This window comes from Halichoerus grypus, chromosome 9, assembly GCF_964656455.1.
Source record: "Halichoerus grypus chromosome 9, mHalGry1.hap1.1, whole genome shotgun sequence".
NCBI classification, from domain to species: Eukaryota; Metazoa; Chordata; class Mammalia; order Carnivora; family Phocidae; genus Halichoerus; species Halichoerus grypus.
Window position 1 is genome coordinate 37,160,054 of NC_135720.1, and position 12,897 is coordinate 37,172,950.

Below are 12,897 nucleotides of genomic sequence, written 5' to 3' on the forward strand. Positions count from 1 at the left end.
CAAGTTATGTTAAGAAGCTACATCAGGGTTATTTTTTGTAACCCTAGAGGTGAAGTGGTTGATCAAATGATGGGCCCTTGTTGATGTGTAAATAGGACACTAAGATTATCTGTGGTCTTTAATGCTTTTTGATCACCATTCATTCTAACAGGTTGATGTTGAAAACTTTCTCCACATGCAAGCAGGTTCTCTGGGTGGGCATGTAGCTAGTGGGCATCCCAGTTGACAAGCTTAGTAAAGAAGATTGGTCACCAAATATAACTATTTGAGGCACTCTTGGTGGTTCATTATTCTTTGATGATTCTGAAACTGGATGCACGGTTCTGTGTAATGAATAAACGGTTTTTCCTTCCTGTGGTTCATCATGCATTGTGGATGGGTGCCTGATGAGGGATATGGCATCCTACGGGGCTACCATGAGCAGCAGAATGTCCAATGGTAGGAACAAAACATGCTGATGGCCGAGGCAGAAAATCCTAATTTGAAACAAGGCCTGGGAGAGGTTTTCATTTATCTTCGGGTAGCAATGGAGATCAGTATAACTAGAGAGATTCAAGTTTTCAGTTTGGAAAGATTCAGGGAACTCAGTCCTCTGGTCACTTACCCAAAACAATAAAGACACACACTGTTACTTTAGGTGGTGCCAAGCTGTGTGGATAATGGCAGAGATAAATGAAAGTACTCAGAACTGAAGGTTCTCTTCTGGTGAGGGAATAATAGTCTGAATTCATTGCTGATGGAATATGATTTGGCTGTGCCAAATCTAGATCTAGAGCTGTGCTGTTCACAATGGCAGGGGCTGGCCACATTTGGCTAAATTTAAATGAAAATTAAAAATTCAGCTCCTCAGTCACTCAAGTCACATTTCAAGTGTTCAACACTAGTATGACAGCTAGTAGCTACCATAAGGGATAGTGAAAAATTCATGTAACCTTTCCATCATCATAGAATGTTCTATTGAGCAGCACTGATCTAGAAAATAAACAATAGGTCCTCAAAGATATTCTATCAAGAAACACCATTTTGGTGCCTTGAAGAAACCACGGAGGCCCTATCTAGTTTTTATTCTGAATCACTAGATTTGAAATAGCAAGGCAGGCAGTAAGACAGTAAGACCTTAGATTTTGGTGTGAATTATAAAGCCTAATTTTCTCAGTAAAGACACTTCTGTTAGGGGATCACTATGGATAATAGTCACAGGCAAGGAGGTAGGAGCAGAGGATGTGATGCTCTGAGGTTAGGATTTCCTCTGAATGAGAAAAAGTATGTGATCCAATTGGGCAGAAGGAAGTGGTCAGAAGTATTTCTGATATTTGTATAAGGGGTGAATATAACTGACCTAGAATTTCTGGAACTGCCTTTGGTTTAGACCGCCTTACCTTTCTTATCTGATTATGTTGGTAGAAAAGTTAGACACCCTAAAAAGAATATGAATCTTAGCTTCCCTATCTTAAGGGACTCTCAGTGCCTTCCTCAACAGGAAAGTAGTTCTTTTACTAGTCTTGTTTCACATGCCTTTAAAAGTTCAGAAGTAATTAAGGAAAGGAACAAATGAAGGGCAATAATACTTCTCACGCTCATCAGGATGTTCCTGGTGACTTGTAGCATGGGGATATATCTAAATCATTTTCAACAGAGTCTGCTGAGCCATTAGGTTGCCCCCTCCCACCCTAGCATTTTGATGTAGTCTCATAAACTGAGGAATTGAGAAGCAGTGAAGACTGTTTGAGGTCTTCATCTTTAGGGCCTAGAAGACAGCATGCCTGGGATCAAAAAAACTGATGAGATGGTAAGATCCTTCATGGATATTAGGGAAGTAGATCAAGAGAGATGTTAAAAAGAGGAGGTCACTATTCAAAGAACAGCTAGAAGGATTAAGAACAGAGAAACTGGCTCTAGGAACTAACAGGAGTTTTCATGAACTGACAGAATAAGAGGGTGGCTACTGGGAAGAAAAAAGGGCTTTCCAAGGCAGCAATAAAAACATGAACACTGGAGCTTGTTTAATTCTGCATAGTTCATCATCCTCTCACACAAGGAGAACCTCTAGCATCCAATAAATACCTGTTGAATTAATCCTCGGGAAAAAAAAATCACACTGGATGCATAAATTCCTTTATTGAAAATATTGGGCTAGCACTGCATTACATATACTCAATATCCATAAATGAAGGGCCACACATTTCTGATTGGACAATACTGTTTTAAATAGAGAACACAGCATCTGGATATGCTCTCACAAGTATAATATCATGGACTAAACTAGGTAGGCATGAACTATATGCAAAATGACCATTTTGTTCGTTAATAGCATATGGTTGCACATGGCATAAATGCTAAACTTGATCATCATGAGACATTCCTGATCTCTCACACCAACACATCATTTAATGAGCAGGTTAAGGTTAAACTGTCAATATGTTGTTAATCAAGAGTTCTCAATAGGAGAACTTGGGTGAAAGCACACCCAGGCTACATATTTAAGATTTAACAGAATTCATTTAAACTTGCATGGAATGTGAGTAAAATAGTTGCTGATCTGACAGGAGGCCACTTGGCAATTTGTTCTCTTTCATAAATATCCTAAAATAAGAGAATAAAGGAAATATTCTGCCAGCTTAAGGCTAACATTCTAAAGGCGGTTTTATGTGTTTTAAATGCAGGTATATAAATGCTACTTGTTATTAATTTTTCCTTTCAGAGATCACTGGGGATGTAATTTATGACAGACCACTTCTCAGCTTTGGCTGTTATTTGAAAACTTTTTCCGTTATCAGTCTTTGGTTTTCATAAAAGTTTGGCAATCAGTAATATTGTTTAATTTTTAACAAGGCTTTATTATCATTTTTAACAAAGTATTTTATGATATGAAAATGGGTTGATGTTAAAAAATAGGTTTTACTTTTTTTATTCCAATTTTGGTATGAATGCACTTCTTTGCATTGCTTTTTCTCAAGAGTCTAGAAACCAAGACAGTTGGGCTAATTTGACATTTTTCATTTGATATAAAATATGCAGAAATTAAAACATTCAGTTTCTTTTAAAATAGAGGCCTGTTCATTAATTTAAGAACCTGGGGAAAATTATGCACAAAGCACTACGAAAATAAAGTTTTTGTTATTAACACACATGATTTTGTAAGAAACAAAACATTTTGTTTTCAAAAGCAGGGTTTGTTCTAAGTCTGGATTCAGAAAGGTATCCATTTTTGTAAATACCAACTTATGACTGTGAGAAATGGCTTCTTCTTTACACAATTATGTTCAGAGTAAGTAAAAATGTTCCTTTTTTAATGACTAAATGGAAAGCTGGCCTACAATAGTCAAATCAATAAACATTGGTAATGAGTTTTTAAAATTTCAGAATTATGTGTGTGTGTGTATATATGTATATATATATATATATATATATATATATATATATATATATATATGCTTAAGACCTTTCACCCTAAACAATCAGGGCCAAAAAAAAAAAAATTCAATATAAAACTATATAAATCAAATGGGTTTGTTGCCAAAACATAGCACAAAATGTATACATTTATTTCAAGATTTGACACATTAAAAGAAAAAACTGCCAACAAATTTTAGACAATATACTAGAAATAATAAATAAGACAATTTTTTAAAAAATCATATATTCCCTTTAAGTGCCGAGCACTTTCAATTTTTCTAAATGAGACTAAGCTTTTCCATGGCAAACAATATTATGCTGTACATTTTGGTAATGAAAATTATGTTGATAAATACACAAGGCATGTATGTATTTCCACAGTATATTTTTTTTCACAGTTACCAAAAATAAAAATTGCATTCAACTCATACATCTATAAATACTCTGATTCCTCACTGTATAGATTTGAAGGAAATGGGAGTATAAAGTCTTTCAACACTCCGGACTTCAACTCTCTTTCTTCGTTGTCTGCCCTCCACATGTCCCTTTCAGAATCCCTCTGCGGTGTGGCCATGCTCTAAGACGTTGGCGGAAAGAAAGCAGTATGGTGGGATGAGGCAGTCAGGGCCGGGGCTGTGTCTTCCAGGAAGCCAGCTTTAGGAGGGCTGATGGAACCCGATCTTTTTAATGTGGTATTTTAAGGCAGTCTGAGTGAGTTTCACTCAAATGTCCATACCTCGAGGTCCTGAACTATGAAGTCTTCCTTTTTGGAAAGGATATCGTTATTGAAAGTGCTGCAAGAGTTGCTCCGTCCATGGTATAAATCAGCATCTAGCCATAAACCAAATCGTCCCCTGAAAAGATCACAAATACAAAAAGGTAAAAACACTTCAATCTCATGTGGCACACTTTCTGCCCTCCCTTGCCCCATCTTCTTTCCTTTATGCTACCAACAGACAAAACCCTAAACTGCTTGGAAAACAACGCATACATTTCCTTTATTCCATTTAAATGACTCATCTTTCCCAAAAGACAAATGATAGTAGTCCCTCCTTTAGACACATAAATAAACCATTTTATCTTTGACTCTTAGGGCCATGTGTTAGGCCACTGTCCTAATTAAGCACATGGCCTAGCTAAAATCACCTGATACAAGGTTTTGGTTACCTGGGTCAAAACAGACTCTCACAGGTCAGGCAGTAAATTAATAAAAACAAAAATCTTACCCTCCACCACCAAGTTCCAAAGAACTTATGTCTCCATTGATAAAGTATGAGTTTTCTCCACTCCACTTAAAGACCTTAGGGTAGAAACACAAGAGAGAGAACAGACATCCGAATCTGGAGAATCAGCGAAGAGGGAGTTATTAGCGTAGTACCTGTGTGTGGAAGGAAACTACCCCTTGGTTGAGGAAGCTCCTGATTGCCAGACCTTTCTGATACCAGGATGAGATCTTCAAAGGGGTTATAAAGTAGGAAAGACCTCTCAAGCACATGTTGGCTCTGACCTCCTATCATGCCTCCCTCGATCCCAGAACGCACAAAAAAGCAGTTTTAAAGGCCCAAGGAAAGACCCTCCAAGCAGTTTGTGTGCTGCAGCCATGAAGGGCAGACCCAGGCTACAGTGAGTCCAGATGAGGTTATGGAACAGCTGCTGCTCCAAAGACAGTCCCCCGCCCCCACCCCCACCCTCACTGCTGACACTGCAACACTGGGAAATCGGGTATTTCTCCCATTTCGGTACCTTGAAATTGGGGCTAAATGTGTACAGAAAAGTTTCGCCTGTGCCATAATAGTGGTCACTGAACTTGAAAGGATGAGTTGCATATGCTCCAAAAATCTGTCAAAAGAACATAGAAACATTATCTTTTTTTTTTTTTTTTAAGATTTTATTTATTTGACAGAGACAGCGAGAGAGAGAACACAAGCAGGGGGAGTGGGAGAGGGAGAAGCAGACTCCCCGCTGAGCAGGGAGCCCGATGTGGGGCTCCATCCCAGGACCCTGGGACCATGACCTGAGCCGAAGGTACACACTCAACGACTGAGCCACCCAGGCGCCTCGAAACATTATCTTCTTTCAAAGAATGGCCTCCCAAAGAATGGCTTTCTGAAATATTCTAACACAATCCTGTTTTGAGATATCATTAAACCTCTTTCAGCAAAGACCATTACTAAATTAGAGCTCTTAAATTAAAAAGACTACCAACAAACAGATAAGTAAAATATCTCTAGTTCTAATTGGAACTCAAGTGGTTCAGAGAATGTATTTGTCAAAGGCCAGCAATTGTTCCAATTTTAAGACACTTCTGAAGTCCACTATGGGGTCAAATTTCCTTTAGTGAATACAGATGACATACTGGGAACATTAAACAACAAGATGCATCTTGCACACAGAAGTGAGTGGTTGAAAGAACAAAATCATGTGTCTTATGTGTTTTATAAGTGGAGTCATGGCCAGACAGGCCCCCAGAGAAAATCAATTTTTCTCTTTCGATATATAAAAATGAGTTCTCAATATGCTTATTAACACTGTGTCCTTAACATGAATGATCTAATATCTCTTAGCTCGAAATGGCTTCTAAGAAAAAAAAAAAAAAATCCCATAATACTATGGACCTTAAGGGTGATTTAGATGTATTTGAACTAATAATTTTTCTATTTTTTTCTCACTGTCCTAGCTTCCTATCTTTCTGCTCAGATCCTGATCAGTGCTTGCAAGGGTAAGAGATGGCAAGAGTGAACATACATATTTTGAAAACATCCCTAAGTGATTCTGATATACCTTCTACTTCGGAAACCCACTGGAGAAACACTGCTTTAAATGGAGGTTATCTGAAAAATGTCATAACTTCTGAAAATTATTTTAATTGGGTTATAATCAATGTGGAATCTCTTCTTCACCAATTACACTTAGTTCCTGGCAACTTAAAATACTAAAAATTAGGTAGGGTAGAAGTCTAGAAACTCTAATAATGTTCTTCATACTTCCTGCTACTAAAGCCTTTCTCTAGAGCTGCTAAAAACAAACAAAAACAAAACAGTAACAAAAACATCAAAAATCCATTTTCCTTCTTTTGGTGATCTTTCAATAAAAAAAAAAACACTGTGATAGGCATCTATTTTTAAAAGCATGTGCTTAAAATAGGACAAGAAGGGCAATGGCCATAGGTGGAAGAAAGTGGGTCCTTTTCTGATCAATGAATAGGAAAAGCCACCCTACGCTCACCCTCTCATGATTCTAAATATATTCTTTCCTAGCTAAAATCTTCTCAGCAATCATGGAAATCTATTTAAGGATTAGGGATTGGATGATAACTAAGAAATTACTGTTAATTTTGTTAGGTACATAACATTGTGGTTATGTAAGAAAATGTCCATTTTCTCTTTTCTATTCACTTATTTTGAAAGAAATTTTATAGATATGTATATAATGATATTAAAAATTTAATATATTTGCCAATAACACAACAAAGGAATCCATGGGGAAAAAAAAGTTGAGACAACCAAAAGTGGTAAAAAAAGAAAAAAAGGTTAATATAACAAAACGTATAAATGTATATTTGCTCTCCTCTCTTCTCTCAGCTTCTTTAGTAGAAAAAATTACATGAAGTAGTAATCTTTTTATTTTTAAAAATTTATTTATTTAAATTTAATTTAATTAAGATACAGCATATTATTAGTTTCAGAGGTAGAATTTAATGATTCATCAGTTGCATATAATAACCAGTGCTCATTCCATCAAGTGCCCTCCTTAATGCACAATTTATCATTGGGTTTTTGATATACATCAGTGTAATATATGTAACAAAATTACCACAAAAATGGGAAAATGTAATTGAGCAATATCGAAGTAACATTTCTGTACCTCACTGGAATTAAGTTAGTATAAATCAGACTCTATCAATTGCCTGAATTTTGCTATTTTCCACAATGCTTTGTGGTATAAATTACTCCACAGTCTAATTTGACTAAAACTGGGCCCCTCTGCAGGGGTAGTTTCTTTGGCCAGTTTATGAAGTTTATCCTAACTCCAGGAAGGTCCTCCTTTAGCTATCTCTTTTCCTGGTTCTCTCTGGTAAACTAGATGGTCCTCAGTTTAGCTTGTTGTCTTCATGCAGTTAACAGCCTCCTCTTAATTGTTTACCACCAAAATTTTCATCATTTTCTAGAGTACCCTTTGGCTTGAACTTCTAAATAAAGTCAGTTCATTTGGGGACAGCTTCAGAGCTCTATGTCCTTTTTAGGGTTTTGTTTTGTTTTGTTTTGTTTTGTTTTTAGATATGCTGTGGACAGGGGCTAGGCCAGGGCAAGTTCAACCACTGTGTCTGACAGGGCGGGGGTTATGGGAGATAAGTACAGGATGGGGGAGCATGTGCAAGGGGGCTGGTGGGAGCCACAGTGGACAAGTGGATGAGTGCATGGCTGGGGAAAGTCTGTGTGCTATGTCTGGAGCAGCTGTGGTGGATGAGCACAGAGCTGGGGCCAGCCTGAGTGCCTGGTCTGGCAGGGTGGAGGCCAAGATGGATGAGCACTGGGCTGGCCTGGTGGGGTGGGGCCACAGAGGAATATGGAGTGAGCTTGTGGCACTAGCAAGGGAAATTGAGAGCACCAAAAATGGCACCACCCAGCACCATGCTAACAAGGAAGTAGCATTAAAAAAAAAAAAAAAAATTGGCACCCTCCAGTGTCTCTATTCCCAGAGAGATCTCCATCAGACCCCTGCCCCTCTGGTATACTCTCTAAAACTAGTCAACAAATCTCCCTCACCTGCAGCCCAGGTGCTTCTCAAGCTACTGCCTCTGTGTTGAGACTCAGCGCAAGTAAGTCTGTGTGTGAGCCCTTCAACAGTGGAATTTCCCTTTCCTACAGCCCTCATGCTCTCCCAGAAATTAGTTGTCGAAGACAGCTGTTCTGGGGGCTTGCCTTCCTGGCACAGGCCCATAGGCTGGCGTGCCCAATGTGGGACTTGAACCCCTCACTGCTCAGAGAGGAGCTGCATGTTTTGTGATCTCTCTCCCTCTTGTGGGTCACTAGGGGGATGGGGTGGAGTCCTGTCAAGACCGCTTTTCTGCCCCTCCTACCCATCTTGATGTGGCTTTTTTTCTTTTGTCTTTTTTTTTTTTTTTCCTGTCCTGTGTTATAGAAGATCCGTTTTGTTAGTCTTCAGGTCTTTTTCAGAGAGAACTGTTCTACCATTGTAACCTTGGTGTGTCCATGGGAGGAGGTTAGCAGAGCTCTAGGTCTTACGATCTGCCTCTTCTCCCAGAGCTGGGAGCCAGGGGCTCTGCTGTGGAGCTGGGGGCTGGATAGTGGCCTGCTTCCCTCAGAGGAACACGTATTTTATGAGCAGGGTGGCAGGTAGGGGAAGTAGCTGGTGGTCTTGGCTTGCCTCACCTGGCAAAGAACTTCTGCTCTAAGAGCTGTGGCAAGGGCTTTAGATACTCTCTTATTCTACCATGCCTAAGGTAGGGCATCTCCCCTAGGAACAGAGGTTAGGTCGAAGAAAATAATCCTCTACTTCTAAGCCGTCCTTACCTGGAATTTAGCCTCTGAAACACAGATCTTGGGTAGGGGGTAAGAAGTGCTAGGGACCTGCCCCTCGAGGGTATATCATAGCAATTTTTAGAGACTTGAAGTGACTGTTGTTTTTTATAATTTCTACCAGTTATGGTTGTTTCACTGATTATCGATTCTGCAGAGCTCCCTTTGCTGCCATGCTGCATGTATAATTCTTTTAAATTAGAATTTTATATAATTTATTCCCAGATAAATTTACAGGTGTTGTTCTATCATGTTCTCAAACACAGCAAAGCCACATTCCTGCCTTGGGGGTAAACGGGTGTGGAGAGCAGAGTTAGTATTCAGGTGTCTTCATCAACACAAGTACCTGGAGGGCACCAGATCCAGTAAGACTGCACCTCCTGATGAATAGTGTAGCCTTCAGGTAGAGGCCTCATTTATATACCTGCTGATGGGAAGCTTGGTGAAGCTGTGCTGCATCCCTGCTCTGTGCTGCCAACACGTTCCCCAACAAACTTGGTATCTTTTGGTAAATTTGTAGGAGAACTAATCTATACTTATGGTGAGGGTTTGTGTGTGGTCTAAAACCATCTAGCCATAGCTCCTCTAAAACGTAACATCCAACTTTTCAAACATTTCATTAAATCCCTATGTAATTCCATTTTAAACTGTTATTATTTTAATTTTTAACGATTAAATAAAATGTCATCAATCAAGAAATAATAATAGTAACAGTGATAATAGCTAAACTACTCCCCACAATTCTTTATCTATAATAACCCAGCCATAAAGTCCCAGGAAAGATCACAGTGGAGACAGACAATGCCTCCAGTACCCCCATCTCTCTAATTTCTCCCAAGACAAATTATGATAACAAAGATCTATTTCCCTAAAATGAACGCAATTATATAGCTTCACAGCAAGCTCCCAATGCTTAATAGTGCCCCACATATAACAGGCACTCGTACATTTTCTGAACATATGAATAAATGAAAGGCTGTTGAACAAAACCTGCTTCAATGCCAGAAAGAGAAAATAATAACATCTACATCTTAAAAATGTAAAGGAATTTCTTCTTGATATAACACAGGTCAAACTGGAATGAATAAATAGCAGACTTGAAAGATGTCTTCCTTTTGTGGAGCAAAAACCGGAGTGGGTAGTATATGAAAGAAAACTGCACAGATTCCACTCACACCCAAGCTGACTGAGAGAAGTACTGGTGAGGGGACATGGGGGTAACGTCTGGAACTCACCACTGCCTCCATTCTCCTTTAGCACAGGCGAAAGGGCACTGAGCAATGGTACAGAACATTCCTTGCTATTTCATAACAGTTGGGTCCTTCAGGTACAACACACCACAGCCCTGACTGGCTCTCCATCTGAGCAACCATGCAGACAAGGTTTGTGGGCACCACTTCAGCTCCCTGGAAAGAGTTCTGGTATGGCACTGGAACTTCTTTCTGCACTATCTCCCAATCCAGACTTGACTTTTGTCCAACTTTTCCAGCTTTAGGTTGCAGAATTTCCTACTATACAGTGAGCACAGGAAAAAAAATTCCCGTCTGTGACTGTATTTGGAAATACACTCCATATTCTTCTAGAGATGCATTCGGAAGTATGTAGGGGTGAAATGACATAGCAATTGGGATTTACTTCAAAATACTCCAGCAAAGAAAAACCAACAAAGAAAGACTGATGAAGCATATGTGGCAAAATCCTGCTAACTGTAAAATCTGGATGATGGGGAGTTCTTACACTGGTCTCTCTACGACTGTGTTAAGTTTGAAAATCTTCACCAAAAAATGTTTTCTGTGAGCGGAACAAGCCTCACCTGATTATCCATATCTTTGATGACCAACAGGACAGGACTGTCTAGCGACGCTGACTTCCGATAGAGAGTTTTCAAACTGGTCCCATGCTCTAATGTGCTATAGGCGAGTCTCCACGGATACCCCTGTACCCTTGCTGGGAGGCGTCGGGCCAGCTGCAAATCCAAAGATGGAGATGTATGTATGCAGTCCGCCCATGGATCTGATAAGCTTGTAGCACAAAGCAAGTACCCGAGGCTCAAACTCAAAAAGCATACTTACTCACATGTTGCTCCCTTTTACTCTGACAAATATTTGTAACTATAAACCAGGAAAGAGAAGGGAAAAATCACTGCTTTGGTGGTGCTGTCTTGGCAGGGATGCCACCCAGAGCATACATTCCCTCTCAGGGACCTGAATGAGGGGTCACTAGGCAACTATACATTTGAAGACACAGCACCTAGCTTGATATGAATTAGACATATGCTCTCCCTTTTACACTTCGACCTGCCCTTCACCAAACAGTTCACGGTTCTCTAGTTGTTCGTTCTAAATGCTCGTAGGCTCGGAGCTGCTACTGACGACTAACTGCAGCTCCCACAGAAGTGAGAAGAAGAAAACACAGGTGTTTTATGCTAGTAGTCAAATGTAGTCTGAATTCATCTTGCTGCCTCTTTCACCTACATTAACAGTTAGCTTAAATTTGGCTGCCATAAATACCAATAATGCGTGTCTCTTCAAAAATACTAACAAAGGAGGCTATGAAGTACTTAAGTCTTCAGAATGCTTAGTATCAGTTGTAGTATCAGCATGAACCCCATTTCTGTAACTGCTTGGTCAAGTCTCTTGGCTTTCCTGGGCCTTTACAGACTCATTTGCAAACTGAGGGAGCTGAACTTGATTCTTTTAAGGTCTCCGAAATTCAGGTTTCTAAGTTGACTTATGGGAGAAATGCAAGAGATTCCTTACTAAAGTTCAAATACAGCACACCATAGTTTTTCATAAAATTGAAGTAACAGATTTTCAGAAAATACATAGTGAACAAAGGAAATCACAGAAAAAGGAAAACTACTCCTAGGGGTTGGTAGTTTTCGTAAAGCTAGTAAAGTATATTTGCTATGTAACTTTTATTTAGCCCAATAAGTTAAAACTATTGGAACTCTGTAATAATCACTAGGATAAATGTGGATCCTTTTTTAAGTGTTAGGAATATGCATGAAGACTACGGTAGGACAATTTAAAAGTTGTGTTGAAGACAAGAAGGGCTTTTCATTCAGACTTAGGAGATGGATATAGTTTCTGGCCAAGCCCCCAAACTCCCAAGAAGGTGACCTCTTCTCCTCAGAAGAGGAGAAAGGACACTGGTGTTGGTTAGGCTGCTGGTGTTCTTCTTTTAAAACTTGGCTCTTCCTTCACCCCGTGAGAAAAGCAAATGCAGGGATGGGAAATGCTTCTTTATTAAGGCCTGGAAGACCCCCGTCCTAAGTCCCCAGGGAGAGCCCACCTGCTCTATGTGCATGTTCTCCAGGAGTGCACTGAGGGGCTGCAGGACTGGCAGGGCCACCTCGTCATCATCTTCATAGTAACTGCAGGTGCTCTTCCTGCGCTTTGCCTCCTCAACGGTGATGATCTGAAATGGAGAAGAGAAGCCCCCCAAACCTGATATATTTGCTTTTCCTTCGCCTACTAAAAACGACCTCAGGTACACACCTGCCTGTAACAGGTGGAGTTTTAGCAGTAGGACAGAAATTGAACCAGAACTCTGGGAAAAGGGCTAATTGCAGCTACAATTTTGAATAAACGCAGAATCTAACACAGTACAACGGAGACACTTACTATGTACAAATTAAAGTCACAGGTTTTCCTCTTCTGCTGCTGCTGAGTGCTCACTGAGTGTGAATTATTATGCGTAACTCCACAGGTGACTTATACCCTTGAAATGCCCTAAATTATTCTCTTTTAGCCTGCATCTAAATTTGAATTGTTAAGGGACTAATCAGCAATCATTCTGTAAGTCTTCTATAAATAGGGAAATTGGGAAGATAAGGATAGTTTGTTTAATCAAGACTCCTCTAATGTTTTCTCTCAAAGCTATGGCACAAAGCACCAAACCCTGATAGAACTAACAAATGCTAACATCCACCAGAAGCACCAATACAAAGAAAGACAAA

The 12,897-nt window shown here is 39.6% G+C and overlaps 1 protein-coding gene across 17 annotated transcripts in view; it reads right to left on the reverse strand.

Annotated features, from left to right (window-relative positions):
- Nucleotides 1-2,103: 2,103 nt before the first annotated feature.
- The window catches only part of NCOA7 (nuclear receptor coactivator 7), a 155,599-nt gene continuing 144,805 nt past the window's right edge, over nucleotides 2,104-12,897 (reverse strand). For all 17 annotated transcript variants that reach the window (XM_078054782.1, XM_036085457.2, XM_078054773.1 and 14 more), the window contains 5 exons: nucleotides 12,231-12,356; nucleotides 10,750-10,902; nucleotides 5,140-5,235; nucleotides 4,623-4,696; nucleotides 2,104-4,250 (listed from right to left, as the gene is read on the reverse strand). In XM_078054782.1, the coding sequence (XP_077910908.1) occupies nucleotides 4,115-4,250; nucleotides 4,623-4,696; nucleotides 5,140-5,235; nucleotides 10,750-10,902; nucleotides 12,231-12,356 (585 nt within the window). In that variant the 3' untranslated portion in view covers nucleotides 2,104-4,114. The remainder of the gene's footprint in view (nucleotides 4,251-4,622; nucleotides 4,697-5,139; nucleotides 5,236-10,749; nucleotides 10,903-12,230; nucleotides 12,357-12,897) is intronic.